Source organism: Podarcis liolepis (assembly GCF_965112155.1).
Source record: "Podarcis liolepis genome assembly, chromosome: Z".
Lineage (NCBI taxonomy): Eukaryota > Metazoa > Chordata > Lepidosauria > Squamata > Lacertidae > Podarcis > Podarcis liolepis.
The window spans coordinates 41,108,218-41,131,050 of record NC_139570.1 but is presented as its reverse complement, the minus strand read 5'-3'; the positions used below and the strand labels follow the sequence as shown (position 1 = coordinate 41,131,050).

General features: G+C 40.6%; 1 protein-coding gene across 5 annotated transcripts in view; it reads left to right on the top strand.

The window, feature by feature from the left end:
• The window catches only part of CNTRL (centriolin), a 63,682-nt gene that overhangs the window by 19,313 nt on the left and 21,536 nt on the right, over positions 1-22,833 (top strand). For 4 of the 5 annotated variants that reach the window (XM_083485661.1, XM_083485662.1, XM_083485663.1 and 1 more), the window contains 16 exons: positions 147-369; positions 1,862-1,971; positions 2,608-2,802; positions 9,029-9,182; positions 10,236-10,456; positions 11,957-12,133; positions 13,776-13,910; positions 14,291-14,433; positions 15,027-15,234; positions 16,352-16,531; positions 16,731-16,910; positions 17,438-17,554; positions 18,749-18,893; positions 19,602-19,741; positions 21,293-21,470; positions 22,073-22,359. In XM_083485661.1, coding sequence (XP_083341787.1) covers positions 147-369; positions 1,862-1,971; positions 2,608-2,802; positions 9,029-9,182; positions 10,236-10,456; positions 11,957-12,133; positions 13,776-13,910; positions 14,291-14,433; positions 15,027-15,234; positions 16,352-16,531; positions 16,731-16,910; positions 17,438-17,554; positions 18,749-18,893; positions 19,602-19,741; positions 21,293-21,470; positions 22,073-22,359 — 2,793 coding nt within the window. Of the gene's footprint in view, positions 1-146; positions 370-1,861; positions 1,972-2,607; positions 2,803-6,267; positions 6,563-9,028; positions 9,183-10,235; positions 10,457-11,956; positions 12,134-13,775; positions 13,911-14,290; positions 14,434-15,026; positions 15,235-16,351; positions 16,532-16,730; positions 16,911-17,437; positions 17,555-18,748; positions 18,894-19,601; positions 19,742-21,292; positions 21,471-22,072; positions 22,360-22,833 lie in introns of those variants that run through there. The other variant, XM_083485665.1, reaches the window with a different exon arrangement.

Below are 22,833 nucleotides of genomic sequence, written 5' to 3'. Positions count from 1 at the left end.
ACGTCACGGGGCTGTAATGGTGGTGTGCCTCGAGATTTTTTTCATGAAACAAGTGTGCCTTTGCCCAAAAAAGGTTGGGAAACACTGCACTAAACTGCCAAGGCACTCCAGTCTGGCTGAATTTGTACTATTATGTCCTATTTCAGGATGTTGAACTTGATGATGTACCGGGTGAAAGCCCTTACATTGGGAAATCTAGATACAAAAGGAACATGTACGCTGTAGAAGGCTATATCCCTAGCAAGGCTCAGAAGATGCAGATGGGAAATCTGGAAGAAGCAGAAGAACAAAAGATTCAGAAGCTGAAACTGAATATTCTTCAGTCACTAGATGCACAACGAGAAGAAAGAGAGAGAAAGGTTAAAAGAGGTACTTCCAACCTCCCCTCCCCTTGCAAAGTTAAATGTAGAAAACCTTTCACTCTGTGTGTATTGTCTTCCATCTGATGCTCTTGATTTCTGCTGAATGTTAAAGCTGACAGTTAAATTACTGACTCAACAGCATCTGAGTATCAGTCTAGTGAGGCGAGGGCTGTGGTGACATTTGAATACAAGACTTCCCAGTTTACACTCCTAGCCATTACAGTAGGTTTCAGTAGGCCAAAGGAATGGGTTTTACCAAAGCAGCTTCAGATCTCCTTCAAAGTGGAGCAGTTCAGCAGTTTTAGGCCCTGAACTTAATGGTCTAAAGAGGGGTGGCCGTACAGTGGTGCCTCGCAAGACGAAAAGAATCCGTTCTGTGATTCTCTTCGTCTAGCGGTTTTTTCGTCTTGCGAAGCAAGCCCATTGACAGATTAGCGGATTAGCGCTATTAGCGGCTTTTAGCGGCTTATCTGCTGATCGGATCAGCTGATAAGCGGCTTAGCGGCTTAGAAAAAGGGGGGGAAAGGAAAAAAGCCCCGCAGGAACTCGCAAGGCATTGTCGTCTTGCGAAGCAAGCCCATAGGAAATTCGTTTTGCGAAGCACCTCCAAAATGGAAAACCCTTTCGTCTAGCGGGTTTTCCGTCTTGCGAGGCATTCGTCTTGCGGGGCACCACTGTATGTGTTACATCAGTGTTATGTTAAAGCAAAATCCAAACAAGTTTGCCAACCCTGATGAAAAGGAAATGCTCTGTGCATGTTCCACAGTTTAAAGCCAAATCATGGCACCATCATGACTACAGAAATAAAATGTGGCTTGCTTCTGCCACCTCAATTGTAAACACTTCTACTTGGGAATAAGAATCATTTGGTTATGGAAAAGGATAACATGTTTATCTAGTAACAATAAATAACCATGTGCAACCATGTACAAGTTTAGTCGGTTATCTCTTGATTATAAAACATTTTACAATATAATAAGAAAACATGCTGTAGCAACCAGAAGCAGGCCAGCTACAGTACTGGACCTGTTTGTCACTGTCCTCCTCATCTGCTGTTCTCTGGGTGGTTATTTGGGGCCCCAGATTTAGTCCCAAGACCCAGCTCTAGTCTGCACTATTATTCAGTCACTTGAATGCAACTCCATTCAAACTGGCTCACGATTGACCTTTTTCCTAACACCTTCCTAATTTTTGACCTGCTAGATCTCATTCAGTAAATCTATGTAAGCATATACATAAAAGACTACATATAATGCAATCCAAGCCTGCTCAGAAGCAAGCTCCATTGCCTTCAATTGAATTTATTTCCAAATCAGTATATATAGCACTATAGCCTAAAAGACCTGCAGGATCGACAAACTTTCCTGTGCACTTCCCTGGATTGTTACCGCTGCTTTCTACCCTTCTGGAGACATTCACCATAACTGCAACATATGTCCATGTTGGCACTTTATAGCTGCAATTGGCATGTCTTTATCATTTGTTTCTCATTTTCCCAGCCCAAGAAAAATTAACAGAATTGCTAGGTGAAGTAGCCAATGCAGAGCACCGTGTTTTAAAAGCAACAGAGGAGCTTAAACTAGTCCAAGATGTTGTGGCTCAGAAAAAGGTATGTATATAAGCCTCTACTCCCCTGCTAGGTTCTCCCCTGGAGCATTCTGTACATATTTATAGGCACAAGGTGAAAACATTTCTCTGTAACTATGGCCTTTTAAATGTGTTAGTGGGAGAGGGGTATTGATTCGTTTTTGTTTCATTCTGTATGTTGTGTTCTCAGTTTGTATTTTTATGTTGTATACACATTAATGCAGTATACAAATTTAATAAACAACAATGTGGCAATAAACTGAAACTATTGAAAAGACCTGTTCATTTTTTTGTGCATAATTGCCAAATTTCAAGCATTCCAATCTAATGCTTTGGGGCTGCACAGTAAAGCTGCATACCTTATTCCAACACTTGGCCATATGTAGCACTAAGGAAAAAGGCAGGTTTTCATAGATGATAACACTTCCCTGTGAAATGCAGTGATAGACTTTAGCCCTGTGGATGTTTACTTGAGATGCATTGGCTGCATTGGGACTAACTTCTACGTAAGCATTTACAGAATTGGGCCCACACTGCAGAATTCAAGTTCACAAGGAAAATCACTGAATCATATTTTTAAACCATACAGCTTGTGTAGTCTCTGAATCCTTTGTATCTCAGTCTTAGTTAGGTGTGTTTTCTGTTTGTTCAAATCTAGATGTCAGACGTGGAAAAGGATTGTCTTAGGCAAGAGCTAAGCAACAAGATACTTCTCCTAAATCAACTACGAGAAGAAGCTCTAGAACTAGAGAAACAGATGGAAAGGCAGCAGGAAGACATGGCCAAAAAAGAGAAGGAGTTAGGAGAACTGCAGCGTTTTATAGATTCTCTAGATCCTGAAGACCCAAGACATGTAAGTTTTACACACACATATATACATGAATTCAATATATATAGTATTAATAGGAAATGCCAAATAAATTATTGAATAAATATCCAGTTAGCAGGAATAAAATTAGAATCTAGTTTTGTTTGAGTAATAGAGTAAATGACACTTTGCCCACAGGATTGTAGGAAAAGAGTTCTGCTAAATTTCAGTGGAGTATCTTTGCCATTAAAATATATTTTTTCTAAAGAATTGTTTCAAAAATATTTTAATAAACGTATACAGTGTTTGACATTTAACTAGCACATTGCTGAAACATCATCAGAAAAGTTCATAGGTTCAGATGCAGTTCCCTAGGTTCTTTCCTTCATATACAGTGGTGCCTCGCAAGACGGAATTAATCCGTTCCACGAGTCTCTTCGTCTAGCGGTTTTTTCGTCTTGCGAAGCAACCCTATTAGCGGATTAGCGCTATTAGCGGTTTAGCGGCTATTAAAGGCTTAGCGGCTATTAAAGGCTTAGCGGCTAAAAGGCTATTAGCGGCTTAGCGGCTTAGAAAAAGGGGGGGAGGGGAAAAATCGCAAGACTCGCAAGACTTTTTCGTTTTGCGAAGCAAGCCCATAGGGAAATTCGTCTTGCAAAGCGCATCGAAAAACGGAAAACCCTTTCGTCTAGCGGGTTTTTCGTCTTGCGAGGCATTCGTCTTGCGGGGCACCACTGTAATGAAACAAGCTTCATTTATGAAAAGAAAATATATGTATTCATGGGGTGGTGAATATGTATTAGTACTGCATCTTAGGGTGATATTATTATTAATTTGATCATTTTATGTTTTTATTTATTTTATATGGTACAGAAGATACATTTTGAGAAAACCATTGCTACCACAGTAAACAATAAGCAACATGTCCCAATAAAATTACTGACTTTGGTCGTGCTATGTAATAAAGTTGAATTAGATTACTCTAAGAGATTATGCCATATTTTCCCATGCGTGTTGGGTGGATTCCTGCCATAGTCTGAACAATTTATGGATTAAATAAACATTTGCCCTATGTTATAAAAGGAATAGGAATTGTGTTTGCCCTTTGCTGCTCTGTCCTAACATGTTAATTTCTTAGCCAATATTATTGTCCATATTCTGGTGTACCAAGAATCAATGTTAAGCCCAGTGCCAGTTTTCCAACAGCCAGGGCAATTATTAATTTGATATTGGAACTCTGGAGTCCTGGTCACGACATTTTCAAGCAATAAATGGATTGGAAGCAAGCTACTTCAAGGTCTGCTTCTTTCTGTATCTGGTATGGAGAGCCTCTGGCCCACTGGGCCTTTTTCATCCACACCCAGACAGTCTTCCTGAGACATGCTTGCTTCTTCCATACTATTCTGCAGAAATCTAGCCATGCAGGAATACACCTCTTCCTACATGGTCAGTTTGTTTTATTTTGGGTGTGTGACAGGAGTTTCCCTTTCTCTGTGCACAGCAAGCGAATGCAGAAAGAGATTTCCTGCCTAGTCAGCTTGCTATGTTTCATCTCTAGGCATTGAGAAAGGAGATACAGTCATACCTCGAGTTAAATATGCTTCAGGTTGAGCATTTTCAGGTTACACTCTGCAGCGACCCAGAAGTAACGGAACACGTTACTTCCGGGTTTCGCCACATGCGCAGACGCCCAAAATGACGTCACACACATGCACAGAAGCGGCGAATTGCAACCCGTGCAGACGCACAGTCATGGGTTGCATTCTACTCAGGATGCGAACAGGGCTCCAGAATGGATCCCGTTCACATCCAGAGGTACCACTGTACTTTTTCCCCAGGCCTGCCTGCCTTCTCCAGAAGGAATGTTTGGGTGGCCTCAGGGACCCATTCTACATTGTTCTTTTAAAAGCATGGCTGCAGTCTTTCAGATCATGTGACAGATAAAAAATACCATGTGAGAACATTCCAGATAATGGACTATGCATGCTCAAGATGCATGCTCAATCAGCCATCCTCAGTCTGCATGGCAAACTGCTTTTGAAACCGAGTATGGAGATTTGCTATTCCAAAAAAAAAAAGTCAAAATGTTCCACAAGGTTCACCTAATAGCTCTTTGTATTCTAGCCATTATCCTTTTTAAATCAGTGTAGGAAGCTGCCTTATACTGAGGAAGTCCACTGTGCCTATAACTCAATACTGTCTACATTGACTGGCAGCAGTTCTCCAGGGTTTCAGGCAGGGGCCATTTCCAGCCCTACCTGAACATGCTGGTGATTCACCCTGGAAGCTTCTGCATTCAAAGCAGATGCTCAGCCACTGAGCTATAGTCCTTCCTCTATTCAGGTGCTTATATTACCCTCACATGACATTTCAATCCATATTCACACACAAATATGATTCATTTGTGCCCTTGTCTTAAGAAGCAACCATGTGGCATGACCCTAAGCAGGTTTATGCTAAGTAAGCCAACCAAGCTCAGTATTATTTGTTATTAAACATATTTTTTGAGCTATTGCAGATGAGTTTGTGGTTTTTTGAAATAGTATGCACAAAGTCTTATTTCTCAGGAAAGGTTGATGCAGTTTGCTGCACATCCTAGGCTAAGTTCTAACCTCACATTGGTTAGAAATATTTTAGCAGGACAGAAACAAGGAGAAGTAACAGATTTCCTTCTCTCCGCAAGGCAGCATGTGATGCAGACACACCCTAAGAGAAAAATTGTCATTCCTTCTAAAACAATGTAGATTGACTGGTTTCTTAATCTCAAGATGACTCATATTTTAAAGTTGCCTTTAACTATTTTGGGTGTGGAGAGCTTTGTTTAATTGATCACACAGAATAAGGAATGCAAACTGGACCTACATTTACTGGTGTAACTGTATAAGCTTCTTGGTGTCACAAAGCTCTAATTAGGCAGACCAGACCATTCCATTGTCCCAAGAGAGCAGTTATGCATAATTAAGGCTGCAATTCAGTGCACACTTTGGACTACCGTAGTTGCACCAAGCTTAGTTGGGCTTGCTTCTAGCTAAACATGCAAACAACTGGGCTACAGGAATCTGATACAAAGTTACCCCATAAATATTAGTTTCATTTAAAAAATGCATTCCTTTTAATAAACCAAACAATTTTATGTTGCCACAAACAAACTATAAATGTTAAGAGATCCATATTTTGCAAAAAGAAAAAAAAGTTTTGCAAAACAAAAAGTTAGTATAGCCTTTCATGCTTTCCAGTTATGTGGATATACTTGAAGTCTCATTCATATCTGGCTTATTTTTGAAGCTCAGAGGCTGATTATAAAAAGAAATTGTGAAGTCAACAGTCCAAGACCTCAGTCTCTCCAATAATAACTTTCCGTATGTTTCAGGGAGGCTTTCTAAATGAAAGGAAACTGCTTTATTTAAGCTCAGCCTCTTGGAGAGTGGAGCTGCCTGTTACAAGCTGTAGAGTTGATTGGCTGCCTGCACTGCTTCCTGTGTTGTGATTTGAAGCAAACAGGACCCAGCCCAGCTAGCTGAAACAAGTAGGGATTGGAGCGCATGTTACCACTGTGCAGGCCTGACAAAGAGCTCTCACAGCTCCTGGGGCTTAGTTTCCCCCTTTCAAACCACATCCTAACCAAAGTGCAACTGTCAAACAGAAAAGTTTGGTGTACGAGACTAGAGACTAGATAGAGATTAAGAGAAACCGTGTTTGAGCTGAGCTACTTTTTTAGTACTGCTCGTCTTTCACAATGAATTCCAACTTTTAAGTGGGGCTTTCAACACAGGATTTGAAAAGAAGAAAAGACAAAGCAAACGCTGTAAGTGCCTCCCTCTCCCTCTCCCCTCCCTCAAAATACCATTGAGGAATCTCAACAGCAGCATACAATTTTAGAAGATAACATTGCTAAGTTATAGATACTTTTAAAACAGGACAAACTTGGCTTGGCTTATTATAGATATTTGGACATTTGCCTCTTTTGTTATCTGCTCAGAAAATTAAATGAAGATTTGGTATGGGGATAGTCTGATAAAGTGAAACTTTTGCTTCAGCCATTTTGCATTACCTCAGTATTTAGGAAAGCATGCTTTTTCCTGGGATTTTAACTAATAAGGTTTTTGTTTTAAGTGTAATTGGTGGAGTTGTGCATTTATTTTAAAAGTACCATCGGATAGTTGGATTGCATTTTTGTATTAACTATTTTTTGTGGGGGCTGGTTCTGTACTCTTTATGCCAATTAGCACTCTGCTATTTTTGGTTCATAAAAAATGTGTACCATATTGGATGCATGTTGGATTCCTAAAACCATGAATGGAAGTAGTCTGCCCTGTAAGATTTGACACTGTGTTTCTAAGCCAAGCAAACACTATCAAGCTTATAACCAAACTTGTCATTGTAACAGTTTCATTCAACTGTGGTTAAGTATGGTACTTAAGAGAAATGGTACACATAGCTGTGTTCAGTTGACACTGGTTATAACAGCTTGAATAAATGTGCTATTGACAAAATAAAATAAAATCTGGGTTGTAGATTTTGGGGGGAGAAGTATACAAATGATATTTTGGCATGAAACTGAAATTATTGGCTTATATTTTAATGCAGAAGATCTAGTATCCAATTTCTTTAGCACCCATTGGAGAGAGGCATATGAGGTTAGTCTGACTGGGTTGAGAAGGGTTTACAGAATGGTCTGTGTAACTTAAGGGGAGAATGGTAGTGTATAAGAAGCACTGGGCTGCAGCTACAGCACCCGTGGGTTGAGTTGTATCATTCTGTAAGGCAGAATACAAGTTACATTATACCCTGATGTCATCACACTGTACACTTCCCTATTTGGAGGTAGAGAGACACTTAGCATAGTGACATTGGGAGTGAAGGTTAGAATTACACTTCAATTTTACAAGATACTATGTACACCATCTATTAATTACCATGCTTAATCTGAGGGCACAGTTGAATGAAGCTGTCACAGTGGTATGTTTTATTATTAGTGCTCAACTTTACAAGGAATGCATGAGTCTCATATTGGTTAGGCATTCAGTATATATTGGGCATGCTGAGTTGCCTCCAACATTGCAGGGGCCTGTCATGTGTGTAAAACAACATACATGTGCCACCCCCCCAACTCATCCAGGCCAACTCAGCGTGCCACACACCCCTTCACCACATCCCTAGCAGAGGACAAGCCAGCATGAAGATGCTTCTCGTTGGCAATCTCCCACTCTCGCAATCTCCACCAGAGCACTTTCCTGGAAGGTGGTCTGGTGATCATCAAAGGGACGGGCCAGCGTTTCCTACTGGTGCATCCCTTTGAGGATCATAGTGGATTTTTTTTTTTTTTTGAGGCAGTGCTGCTTGAAAATTTTAGGGAGCCCTGCCCCCATGGCCCCTCCACAGATGGCACCAGTGGTATGTATAGAGGCAAGAGAGAGAGAGAGCACAGATTAATAAATTCTATGTAAGCTGCTAGCCACTTTAAGGATTTTGTTTTAAAAAACAGGCTTCAAATCTTAAAAATAAAAGTTCTTCCAGGTAGAAATTCCAGGTGTGCAAAGCCAACTCAACTAATGCAGAAGGAAATAGTTTGGAGAAAGGTGTGAGAAATGATGTGGCCTACCAGCTTCACAAAAGTAGATCCCTGTGGGCTTCTCCCAGAAGGATATACTGCTTATAAATGATTTTTCAACCGTTCAACAAAATAAAATAAAAAACATATACATTTAATAAAATAAAATAAAAGATTTTTCAATCATTTTCAAACTTCCTGCAAATTGTTTGCTCCTAAGAATTTATATATGCTGTGGTCAGAATTGTAAGAAACTTGAAGCCCATCTAGCTGAAAGCCCTGTGACTGAAGTAACATTGTCCATTTACATAATTAGGTTAATCATATAGGCAAAGCAACATACTTCAACGGTAGAGCACATGCTTTGCATGCAAGTCCCAGGTTTCATTCTTGGGCTTTAAAGACCCCATCAGGAACCCTGGAGAGCCCCAGCCAGTTGCCTGACTTGGCATAAGATAGCTTTCATTGCTCTGTACTGTGAAGTAGAGATGGGGAAACTTTAGCCTTCCAGATGTTGTTGAACTACCAACTCTCATTAGCCCCAATCAATATAGCTAGTGCTCAGAGATGATAGGAGGTGTAGTCCAGCATCATCAGAAAGTTCCCAGTCCCTGCTGTAGAACATTTGTGGCAAGGGTGCAGGAAGATCAGGATTGTTTGGGGTGCTTTGTTTGTTTTTAAACTACTGCCCTGAGATGTCCATTTAACTTCCACTCACAGGCTCATATGAAGGCTCAGAAAGCAAGCAAAGAACAGCAACTTGACATGATGAACAAGCATTACAAGCATCTTGAAAGTCGCCTGGATGACATGCTGTCTCGGATTGCAAAGGAAACTGAGGAAATTAGGGACCTGGAGCAGCAGCTCACAGATGGTAAAAATGTTATTCAAAACAGACTTTAGCTCAGAGGCTTTGGGCTTTTCCATAGTTTACATAGCATATACAGATTTTACACTCTACAGGCAACAGTTCTTAGAAGTACATATGCATGCTTTTAAGTATTTGCTGTAGGAAGTGTTCACTTAATAAATGCAGCAACCATGTTTGTTATTTGAAATGTGAAGCTATCCTTAATACATGGCATGAGATTAAACTCCATCACCTTGGCTCTCCCTTCTGAGCACACCAATACCAGCCAAATTCTGAAAGCCTCAAAGCAGCATTCTGCCTCTCCTAGCAGGAAACCCATAAATGGCATCCAGGTTATCTTTCCAGCTCACTGAAAGGTTTGCGGGATGACTTTATTTGATGGATTCAAGTGAGGTCACCTACTAGTGTAAGATACCTACTACTGTTGTTTAGTCAAGTAGAATTTTTTTATCCTGACGTTATTTCCCATTTGTAGTATGAGAACTCTTGGTGGAAGTCTCTGGAGATTAGTTTCCTGAAGAACTCTTGTTGATTTTCTCTTAGAGCAGTTAGGAAAGTGAGGAAAAGTGGCACTACCTAGAGAAATGATGAGATCCTGGTCAAGAGAAACGGAACTTTCCACCTAACTTAAAATTTGTGAACTTTTACTGGCTAGGTTTAAAGAAAAAATGTATAGTTTCTGGGGAAAAACATTGTCATTGCAATTCCTGGTTATCCAGTGCTGTATTTCTCCCTCCCTTCCCCACTTTATTTTAATGTTACTGTGCTGATCTAACAGAGTTACAAGCACAGTAAAAATGTACATGGCTGCCAGTCTTATTGGACCAGATTTCTTCTTTAAAACATAAATGTTGGGTAAATGCAAATATGCTATCACTTCAGATACTGAAATCAAAGTTTGTGTCTCCTATGTAAGTCTATTTTGAGACATACTCAGTGATGTCACCTCACCTTCAGATAATCAGGGATAGCTCTCATGACTTTTTGGTGTTCCCTTGCAAACTGAAATACTTCTTTTTTCGTATTTCTTAACTCTTTCTCCTCTACCATTCACAGGCCAAATAGCAGCAAATGATGCACTGAAGAAAGACCTGGAAGGAATTATCATTGGGTTACAGGAATATCTAGAGAGTGTTAAGAGTCAGGCCAAACAAACCAGTGATGAATGCAAGGAGTTGCAGAGGGATAAAGAGGTGTTATTGCAAAGGCTGGAAGAACTCGAGGAAGAGAGAAACCAGCTGGAGATAGTTGCTATGGATGCAGAAAACCTGAGAAAAGTAAGATGCAAGAACTGTTCTATTCCAAAAAGTCCTGATGCTTTTCCTCACTGGCAAACATAATTTAGAAACCAGGACAAAACAATGAGGTTAAGATTGGCAGAATCTTTTTATTTATTTCAACAATTTATATACATTGGTACCTCGATTTACGAACTTCTTAATCCATTCTGAAAGTCCGTTCTTAAACCAAAGCTGTTTTTAAACTGAGGCACGCTTTCCCCACTGAGGCCTCCTGCCGCCAGTACTCTTCCACCAATCGGCTTCCATTCATAGACCGATGTAAAGTTCACTAACCGGAACACCTACTTCCAGTTTGTGGAATTCGTAAACCAAATAGTTCGTTAACAGGGCTGTTCGTAGGCCGAGGTACCACTGTACTGCTTAATACCATAGTCTCTAAGAGGTGTACAGTGAAGTTACAAAACTGGTATAATGGAGATAAAATCAGTTAAAATTAACCGAAACATCAGGAAAAAAATGCCTACTAAATTGAGAACGTCTTCACTAACCTCTGGAAGTTCAAGAGAAAGGTGGCCTGCTGGATCTCAGCCAGGTGGGAGTTCTACTGGGGTGGACCCACAATACTAAATTCCTCAAAGACCTCAGTGATTGGACAGTGATTGGAATTGATCAAAGTTGTTATGAGTCTTCTAAATTAATATAGGAATGTTGATCTTGGCCTGGTAGCATATGGGCAGCCAATGCAAGCTTTTAAACACCAGAGTTTTATGCTAGAGTAATGTTTTGCCACACTCATAAGGTTGGTGGGTGAGTGGTTGTGGCCCATCAGAGGACATTCTCTTTGCTGGCTCCAGATTTGTGGAACCTCCTGACTGAAGTGCATCTAGCATCTTCACTTTACAGCTTTTGTCATGTGCTGAAGATCCACTTCTCTACCCTTGCCTTTGATGGTAAAAAGTATTTATGACCTACTCAAAAATGTGATTAAATGTGGTCATTTTTTATTTTAGTGTAATTGTCTTTGTTTGTTTTAAACTGTATTAATAGCTGGTGGGCAGCTCACAACCACCTGCCACTAATCATGGTATTGCAGTTTCCTGAATCAGAGCAACTGCTGATGCTCTGTAGACCTTGGCATGTTTGACCATCCTACTTGTCATCCTGGCAACACCAGGATGTTTTCTATCAATGGGGGGGAAGGAGCTGGTAGGGAAAGCTTGATCATCCTTCCCAGCCCACTTTTCCTCTGCAAACATCCATTTTTCTGTCACATCACACACTGGGATAATATGCAGAATTGGGAAACCCACATTTGCCAACAATTATGTACATCTTATCCTATGGACTTCAAAATAGTATGTTGGGGAGGTACGCCTCCAGTCCAGCAGCAGGGGTGGCTTAGCTCCCTTCCCCCCACCCCTTGCCCCCATGGTAGATGTGTAGGGGCACAGTCTCTGTTTCACAGGGATACATGCTACAACCATGTTAATGGAGAACTTATGAACTCAAAATTATAAAACACACTTTCGGTTCCAGGAAATCGCAGACCTTGAGCAGGCACTTGAAGAACAAAGAGAGCTCAATGAAGCCCTGCATGAGACTCAAAGGGAACATATCACATACGAGGCTGAGCTGGAGGCTGAACTGAAAGCACGAGACATTGAATCCAATCAGCATGAGGAAGAACTGCAGAGGCTAAAACAACACAGTCAAGTAAGTGGACATTCAGAGAGAAATGTCTCCTTTCCTTATACCTTTCATGTTTCTCCCAATCCATATAGGTTCCAAAACGTGACTTCTTTTTTCTAAAACATATCTGTAAAGGATCCAGGTTGGTAGTAGTCATAGTGAAATAGAAAGAGCTCTCAGGTAGTTGGGTGGCTGAGGGACATTTTGTCTGGTTTTCCTTGCTGCCATAGTCCTGCCAGCTCTTCCAGTAGCTTAAACTGATTGGACTCTGGCTTTTTAACACAGTAGGGAAAGAAGACATAGCACTGTGCTGATAATGCCAAGGTTGCAGGTTCAATCCCTGTATGGGACAGCTGCATATTCCTGCATTGCAGGGGTTTGGACTAGGTGATCCTCAGGGTGCCCTCCAGTTCTACAATTCTATGATTCTAAGACAGGGAGTTGAATTGCTGAAGCATTGTGATTGAGGAAGCTGGGGGACTTTATCTTACTCAGTGAACAGTTTCCTGCTGTGAGGATTCCTGTTAGGTTTGTGTTACCTTGTCACCCAACAATCAAAAAGCAGCTATTAGTATTGTCAGAAAGATGTTGATGTTCTCAATCTTTCTCCCAATGAACCTTTTTAGTTCCATGAGAAAGAGCTTTGACCCTCTTAAATGTGATTCAACTTGGTAGCAGAGGCTAATCTAGGCGTGTCAAATGCATTGGCCCAAGGGAGGCATACTAGGGTCATGGGGCTGGCCCAATAAAAAAGAGTAAAGGGTCCACCCAACCCAACCCATACAGCATCCTAAATTATTGATTAAGGTTCAGGACAGATTTATACTACTAGGACAATCAAGGCATGGTCACGGTTTGTACATTGCCCATGAATACATTTTGAAGTGTGAAAAACTCTTGTGGGCACAACCCACCCCATACTGCAACTACACATGCACATGCATGCACACATTCCCCCCAGCAATTAGGCTTGAAAAAGTGTTTTTATCCACCCTCCCCACCAAGATAGATGGGGCATGATCTCCTGGGGAGTGCAACTGGAGAGGGAAGGTTTATCTTCCTTTTCTAGGTGCTATCTCAAGGAAGATCTCTCTCACACACTGCTGCGTTTAGGTTTGAAAAATTATAGGTAGTAACAATTTTTTCAACCCTTATGGCAGTTGGTAAGAGGTGACATCAGGGCGACAACTCCCCTGCCAACTGTGACCCTCTGCCTCTGAAATTGTTCCTCTGTTGTAATTAGACTTGAAAGAAGCCTTCTATTAGCTACAATGTGGCTTTTTCAAGCCTAATTGCAGTGGCAAAAGGGATGGTGGTGATGATCCTCAGGCATCCATGAAAACTTTGGTGGACCAATATATGCCCACAAGTGCTGGGTTGGCAACTCATACAATATCCCATGGTTAATGGCATATTAGGATTGATCAGCATGTTCATACTAGCATGCTACTCAAGCCTGATATCATTATGCATAAAAGAGGCCAGTCATGACAATAGGGCAAATGGAAATTGAGAAGTTTGCTTGTTTTATGGACTGTCAATGTCTTCCTTAGAGGAACGAGCTGTCCTTGCAAAATACATATTCTATTCAAATGTTACCTAATTCATTGTTTTTTTGTAGAGGAAAGTGAGAATTTTTTTCTTTTTTCTTTTTGGGATGGGGTAGCTGGAGCACTCTGCTCTCCAGGCTGAGCTCAGCAAAGAAAGGCAAGCTTTAGAAAATGCCTTGACAAAAGCACAATTATCAGACAAGAGAGAACAGGAAAATAATAAACTGCTTTCTCATCTTAAACAGCTACAGGTACAGTATTTTTTTCATATTTTTTGTTTTTCAGAGAGCATGTCTGGCATTCTGATATATAACCTTCAAAAGGCTCCAGCTGTTGAAAGTCAATCATGCAACCACCTTGTATATTCTTTCTTGTGTGTCTGTTAAAGATTAACAAGAGTTGTATCTTGGAAATCATCCAGAGTTAATAGGGGAAATTATCATGCTTTATTTATTGATTGTTTTCTGTAGCAACTAGTCATTTAGCTCCACAGGTCAGCTATGCTAGTGAAGAAATGCAGTGAAATAAGTGTTATGTTTAGTCTTCTTACATTCTTATACAGTCAATGCAAGACGAAATCATTGAAAGCATATAATGGTAAAAGTGACCTCTGAAATCTCTTTTGTTACAGAAAGATAATAACCTTTTGAAGCAGCAGCTTAAAGATACTCAAAATCAACTGAATCATGCAGTTGACAGCTTAATTCATCCTGAAGAATTCTTGGCTCGTGTGAGAGAACTCAAAGAAAATCTACAGACTGGGGCAGAATTCAGGTGAGCTAAATTCAGAGGTTTCATACCTTTATCAGAAGGGGAGCTCTAGCTGCAAACACTTGGCTAGTTAATGCCTAGGCAGTTCCCAGCTGTGTATCTGTCAGTGTTTGAAGATAAGCATCACTCTTTCAGATGGAGAACACTCTGCAGAACACCTCTTTTTTTGTAGTTGTATGAAATGGCCTTCAGTCTCAGAGTAATATGTTGTTGTCAAAATGGATGGAAAGACTTGAAACTGGGAATCTCATAGAATCAAAGAATCATAGAGTTGGAAGAGACCACAAGGGCCATCGAGTCCAACCCCCTGCCAAGCAAAACATCCAAAAACTGACAGACCCTTCTCTCACCTATTCTTCACAACCCTTATCTCCCTCCCCCTCACTTTTTCCCCATCTTGAGTTTGCAGGTGTGTGTTTGCTGTAGCTGGAAAATAACAGATTCTGCTCTGCCACTGCTTTTTAGATGTTTTGGCAAAGATGTCCAACATTTAGTTTAGCCATAAGACACAGGTCTTCAGATGAGCATTGATGGTAAGCCTAGGTAGCAATTCTCCATAACGCATTTTCCTTTTTTTGTATAACTGATTATTTCAGGTGCCATAATGCAAAGGATATTTTAGGGAATAGCCTTGCCGATCTACAGAAAGAGTTTGGTAAGGTCCTTGCTCAATCTCATCAAGAAAATGAGGCCATCCAGGCCAGAGAGAGACAGCTTCAGAAGGAGATGACATCCCAGCAAGCTAAGTTGGAAGAGGCACAAGAAAAATACAAGCTGGCCTGTAACAAAGCTGCAGAAGCCAAAGTAAGAGAACAAACTACAGTCATACCTCGGGTTAAAGTAGCTTTAGGTTGAGCATTTTCAGGTTGTGTTCCGCGGCAACCCGGAAGTAACGGAATGGGTTACTTCCGGGTTTTGCCGCTCACGCATGCGCAGACGATCAAAATGACGTCATGCGCAGAAGTGGCGAATCACGACCCGTGATTGTGTTCTGCTCAGGATGTGAACGGGGCTCCAGAACGGATCTCGTTCACATCCAGAGGTACCACTGTATTACCAAAAGGCGAGAGAAAGGAACTTCCAAGGAGATAGCCATTCTGGTCTGTTGCAACAAAGTGTCTTGTTGTATTTCAAAGACAGAGAGGTTTACTGTGGTATAAACTTTCGTAAACTAGAGTCTACTTCATCAGGTGTCCACAAAAGTTTTCGCTGTAAAATTATTAAGGAAAGAATTGTCACAATTATTTTGACAGAAACCTTGTTTAATGGTCAAATACATGTCAATCCTTCATGAATATTTGCATGATTTGTACACGAAAGCTCATACCAAGAACTAACTTAGTTGGTCTTTAAGGTGCTACTGGAAGGAATTTTTTTATTTTGACTATGGCAGACCAACACGGCTACCTATCTGTAACTGCATGATTTGTGTCTGTCTTCCTTCAATCCCTCCTCAAAATCAAACTTTTCCATAAAGTACTTACCTTGAGTGGTAACTAAGACTTCAATTATTTGCCATAATTCCTGGGAGTGAACCCCACTGAATTTTCTTTTGAGACAACTCCTATAGGATTGTGCCTCCATCCCAATTACCTTGTTTTTCTCTTCTTTGCCTTGCTGTTGAATTTAGATTATATTTCCTTGAGGGCATTTTTTTGATATGGAATCATGAGTGATCGTGTGCATTGGTGACCCTGAATTATTATATTGGAAAACTTCAAATTGCTGATGATTTTATGTTGCCTTTTTCATGGTGTGTCTACTATTTGCAGTTTTGGAAAAGGACCAAATGTACTTGTTTGTAAAGGAGGTAAAAAGCAGAGGCTTTTGCAAAAGATTCCACATGCTGCTAACTTTATGCCCTAGGAAAGATTACAACTATCCTCAAGCTCTCATCATCTTCCCTTTGTTTCAACTTCAGATTAAATCTGAGAAGATGCTGAATGAAGCCAGAGTACATCAACTAGAGAATGAAATCCAGCATCTAAGTGAAAAGCTGAAGAATATGGAAGAAATCCAGGGCCTAACAGATCAACAGCTGCAAGAGGCTGATGAGGAGAAAGAAAGAATTCTTGCACAACTAGAATATCTGGAGAATAGGGTAGGGCTACTCCTATTAAAAAGCCTGTGACTAGTAAGGCATGTCCCTCTGTACAACACTTTAAAAAATACTGCACTATTTGCTTATATTTTAATGTGAATGCATCCTACCAGAGAAGAAAGCAAGATATACATATATTTGTGTGTGTATGTTGTTTGTTTTGTCACATCTGTTGAATAGCATTTTCCCGCTCTTTCAGAAAAAGGTGGAAGATGCTAAGGCACAAATGCAATTCATTGACATTGATAAAGAGCTGCAGGAGTTAAAGAGAGCGATATCTACTTCAGATAAACAAGCAGCAGCAGATCTCTGTGCAGCCAAAGATCAGCTCAGGTCACTCCGTGGAACTGTATGCAAAATTAATCAGGAACGCAGTGAGGTACATAATTGGTAAAATTGTAAAACCGAATTGAAACTACTCTTGCACCACATAGTGTGTTTCAGTCTCTATTAGTCATTCTTATCATTAAGGTATACATTTCTGCATGGAAGCAACTTTCTTGATTTCATTTAATAATAAAATATCATGTAGTTGTTATTATTAACAGAGAAGGCTCTGCACCTGACTGTATTGAGAACCTAGAATAAGCATAGTGAAAGAGGAACAGAGAAGGGATGGAACCACTGCTCTGGTCAAAGTATTGATTTCTTATAATCAATACTATCTTGTTGATTATATGTTTTGCTGCTATTTTATTGGGACAGTTTTGTGTTTTAATGTATGATTGTTATTGTAATGTATTGTTTCTTTTTTATTTTCTGTTATACTTAATGATTGTACAATTTTGTAAGTCACTTGGAGTTTCTTTGTGACAGGCAACTACTAAATTTATTAAATAGTAATAATACAAAACATCAACAATTGCATCAAATAAGCTAAGTAAAACACCTTTTCCTCTTCGCTAGGAACTTCGGGAAGCAGAGAAGTTCTGTATGCTTGCTACTCAAGCTTCTAAAGATCTTGCCAGAGCAGAAGCAGAAATAGAATTGTTGCAGAAACTTCTGAAAGAAAAGGAGGAATGGGTAAGTTATCTGTCCCCTTACTGTACACATTGATAAAAAACACAAAATACAGTGGTACCCCGCAAGACGAATTCCTCGCAAGGCGGAAAACCCGCAAGACGAAAGGGTTTTCTGTTTTGGAGGCGCTTCGCAAGACGAATTTCCCTATGGGCTTGCTTTGCAAGACGAAAGCCCATAGGGAAATCTCCGGGGACCTGTTTTAAATTGCTGGCGGTCGGGAGCAAAGACTTTCGCCCACAGCCGGCCTTCAGAAGAGGTCCTGGACCTCTTCTGAAGGCCGGCGGGGGGCAAAAGTCTTTGCTCCCCCCCCGCCTGCCTTCCCGGGACAGCGGAGACTTCTCCGCTGCCCCGGGCGATCTTAAAATGCTGGCGGGCGGGAGCGAAGCGTTCGCTGCTGACCCCCAGCATTTTAAAATCTCCCCGGGACAGCGGAGGCTTCGCTCCCGCCAGCCAGCATTTTAAAATCACCCCGGGACAGCAGGGGCTTTTAAAATGCTGGCGGTCGGCAGCAAAGTCCTCCTGTCCCCGGAGCTTGCGGGGCGGGAGGTGGGAAGAAGGGCTTTTCTTCCCACCGCCAGCCTTCAGAACAGCCTTCTGAAGGCTGGCAGTGGGAAGAAAAGCCCTTGTCCCCCCCCCCCCCCAGCCTTCAGAAGAGGTCGGGGGACAGACTGTCCCCGGACCTGGTCTGAAGGCGGTTTCCCTAGGAACGCATTAATTGATTTTCAATGCATTCCTATGGGAAACCGTGCTTCGCAAGACGAAAAACTCGCAAGAAGAAAAAACTTGCGGAACGAATTAATTTCGTCTTGCGAGGCACCACTGTAGAGGCAAGAGTGAAAAATTCTTACATGAATATGAAAACAATGCGGCTTAGAGATGTGTCTCCCATTGAGTTCTAAAAATTCAAGTCCTGGTCAGATATATTGATTTCAAGGGACAGAAAATCTCAGTGATATACAAATGTTCAAATTGACTGAGCCAGTAATGATTTAATCTGCCTGGAAAGAGAGAAGTCAGGACATGGCATGTGAGGCCAAGACTTGCTCATTTTAAACCCCTTTTCAGAAAATAGGATCAAAATGGCCTGTAGAATCTTTGCCCACATTTTTTTACATTGTGCACTCTGATGTTGCTTTACTCCAATGTACACAAGGGCAAAACATGAGAAAATATGACTAAGATGCTTTTTAATAGTTTCAGAGTGAAGTGGGAAAAGCTGATGCCGAGACTGCAGCTTCTGCTTCTCAGAAAGAGGAGATTGGTAAATTAAAGCAGCTATTGAAATGCCAAAAAACAGAAATTGACCGACTGCACCGTGTACTAGATAAAGTTCAGACAGGTAATGCTTTCCTTCCATTTTTTCCTGGAGCATGTTTTCAAACTAATTCAGATGTCTTCCCATCATTCTCTGTCCAGACATGTGTTGTTCCACCCATTGTCCAGGACCAGCAAGGTCATGTAGTCCTGCTTTGTAGACCTAGGCAGGCAGATGAGGTTCCACCCTAGATTTTTTTTACTGCCTCTCTAGGTCAGAGCAGCTTTCTCATAATTTGTCTTCCAGTGGGGGGGCGGGGGTGGGTAAGTGTTGTGTCTCAGAGTCTTTTAGAGAAACAATTGGGGTCTACCCAACTAAGTTATACTCAGAATAGACTCATTGAAATTGATGGATCTAAGTCATGTCCATTATTTTCAATGGATCTACTCTGCATAAGACCGGCATTGGATACAACCCTTGTTTTTTCTTTCTTCTTAAGTTTATTTTCCCTGTTATTTTTTTTGCCCAAGCATGGGGCTGCTAGAGATCGCGCATGTCAGCAAAAAGAAAATAGTGTATGAAAGGAAGTCATTTAAACTGCTGAGATGCAGGTTTAAAAGCACTGCTTTGAGTGTCAACCTCCTTACTACTATCTCAGCTATTGAGATTTCATCCAGCAAAGGAAGTATTGGTATAAATGGAATGCTGAGCCTGATTTTTTTTGGGGGGGGTTCTTTAATTAACTGTAGTCCTCACAAATATAATGGGCTAAAAATCTAAATTCTTCTGCAGGCAATAGGGAAGAAATTGAGAGCATATTGGATGAAATTGCTGCACTCAGGCATGCTATATCTCACCAGAATGACGCTATCACCAGCATAATGAATCCACTGCAACAGAGGGGCCATCTGTATTATGTGCCATCATCGCAAGTATGAAAACTAGAGTGGCAAATGATGGAAAGGAATCAGATATGGAGATCTTTCCCCACCTGCTTTAGAAGCACTTAAATTAATTTAGAAAAATCATATTTGGAGATAACTTGTAATTTTCCATTAATATAGTTGGGAAAGGTCATTTTATTCAAAGTCCTTTGCCTCAAGGAGAGCCCCTTAAAAACAGAAATTCTCCAAAGTTAACCATTGAAATATTTTGAGCCTTCTGAATCTGAGGCCTAAACTACACATTTATTTAACAAAATTTATATACTGCCCAGGTGTAAAAAGAAAAGTTTACGCTTTTCTCCAAATTCTTGCTTTTTCCCTTTCTCAGCCAATTCCCTCACCCCCTTGGATAGCAGACATGTGGAAACATGCCACAACCTGGAGAAAGAAGAAATGCTGCAGCTTCTGATAGCTATTTGTGATGAAAATATATATGCCTTGCACAAATAGCTGAATATAAATCTTTACTTGTCAGGCTGGCAACATTTGAACAACAAGTATTATTTACAAAATCCTCCAGACAGTGTCTGCATGAAGTCCCCACACCTGTCACCTTCACAGTGAAGACAGAACTACGTAGGATAACTAACCAACTTCCAACTGCCAGCTGCCATCTCCTTTCTCCAATACCATCTATTCTTTGTGAAATACATTCCCAGTGAAATTACATTACAAATACTAACAGTTTGTTGAATAGCTTCAAGCAATGCTTAGACATGGACTGCCTTCATTTTATTAATAGAATTCTTCAGTTTTTGTGCAGTGCATTTCCAAACATGTTGCTCAAGTCAGTAACTTTTTGCTTTGTGTGTGTTACACCTGCTTGGAGTTTAACCCAAGCCACCACTCAAAATGAAATTTACTTAGTCAAATCTCAGTCACGTTAGTTGCCACTTTTAATAGGCTTATATATTTATATAATCACTGCTGTTGTTTATTTATACATGGATAGTTGTTGCATGCTTTTCTGTTTGTGTCCATGTATATTGATCAAGAAGCATATACTTTCAGGCAGCATAGTGTTGTCCTAGTGTTGGCTATTCATTGTAAATATCGCTTACTAGAACAAAAAAACTTTCTGTGATTTGCAAGACAGTATAAAATACTCACTTAAAATACCAATCAAAAATGGAAACAAGAGACATTAAAAAATGAAAATATAAAATCAGTATTTTTAAAGGACTTACATCTACTAAAATCATGTGTCAAAAATGCATGCCTGGGTATGTTTGCTGGAACAGAAATGTTTTTAGCAGATAGACATGTTTAGCTTGGTGGAAGAGCTAACTTTGGCATTGACCAAATTATTAACTAGCTTATCTAAGTTGCACATAGGAGAGTATTTCCTTCCTTCTGCTAGTGCCTTTAGATTTTTTGCTCCTTTGATGAATGGCCCTGTTCACTTGTCTTTGCCTTGAACTCTTCCAGTTCCTTATCAAAGAGCACACAGATGGCAGCAGGGACTTTCTCCATGTAATATTTGCCTCAACACAAATTGTTCATTATTCTTACTTTCACTTTCTTAAAAATCTTTTAAAGACATCCACTCCTGCATCTCAGAGTACCAAGGATTCTGGTGTTGGCCTGCAGTGTCCTATGTTGACCCCAATAATAAAAGGGCAGAGCAAGAAGGAATGTTCCATGTGTCCTGCTGCCAGAGGGTGCTTGGTGCATGCACCAGGCAGGAGTGACCTGCAAGACTCTCCTTCCAATGGAGGTAAGTCAATTGGCTTGTCTTCCCATGTCTGGCAGTTGTTCTTGTGCTTTTGTTCATGGCTGTCTAGCAAGAAACTGTTCTCTGTTGGTGTAGGAAAGTCACCAGGTTGGCCTTTTCTCCTCTTGCTAGCTGAAGAGGCATGGAGGAAAGCTAAGATAGTTCTCTTCTTAGAACCCCTTTCTGCCTTCCTACTTTGAAGCCTGGCATGGGCAGACCACCCTATTTTTGTAGCCATTCTTAACCAATATCCTGACTGCATAGGAGCAGCTCCATATATATTGCTCTTATGCATTGCTATTCTAAAGATTATTTGTTATTATATTTTATTTTTTGATAAGTATGGCCTATTTAATAGCCCCCCCCCCCCAATTTTTCATCATGGCACATAAAAGCATTTCATAAAATTGCAATAAAATTAGACAGGTAAACAACAAAAAATATCATCAAATATATAATCAACTTATTAATTTTATGTATCTTATCATTTTTATCGTGTTTCTGTCTCCGTCTTATATTGAAACTATGCCTTTACTTAAACTTACTTTTAAACTATGCCTTTAATCTCTTAACGTGGATTATTTTTGTTGAAACCCAAAATTCAGGGATCCAAGAAAATGGAGAAGTGAAGATTCACAGTGCCTCATCTTTTGTGCCACCCCCTGGCTCCATCATTTACACTCTACTTCCAGATGGTGCTCCAGCCCCTCCAGCAACAGTGGTGTGTGGCCCACCTTCTCCTGTCTCTGCCAGCGGAGGACCACTTGCTGCTACTACAGTTATATATGGTTCTTGTCCTGCTGGAGCTCAGCTTGTATATAGCCCTCTTCCTGCTAACTGTTCAATGTCTTTTGGAACACATCACTGCAACATACCTGAGCATCATAACTTGGTAAGATTCTTGGCTCATTTGAAATTAGAGTAAGTATTTTGCCTTCCCATTTTCGGCAATGGGAGGGAATTAACTGTGTCATCCCCAGAGCTGGTTTCTGAGATGTGATTGAGAAATGAAGATGTTTAGGACGTGTTCTTCAATATTTTCCACCACTCTGCTGGTAAAATGACTACACCAGTGGAGTTTCTGTAGGTGGGGGCCAAGGGGACTTCAGTGTCATCCTGTTGAGATACCTACATTTTCACTGGCAGAGCAGCACTTACACTAGTGACTAGAAGTTCCTTGGGCCCCTTAGTCAGCAAACTGGTGAGGCTAAGATTTTTCCTTTAGCCAGGAGTTTATAATTTTTTAAGACTAACTGATTTCAGCTTTATAAAGAAGACTATTTTTCCTGCTGAGTCTTTCAAACAAGGAAATATGTACAGCAGAGCTTTCCAAACTTCCTGTTGGTGACACACTTTTTAGACATGA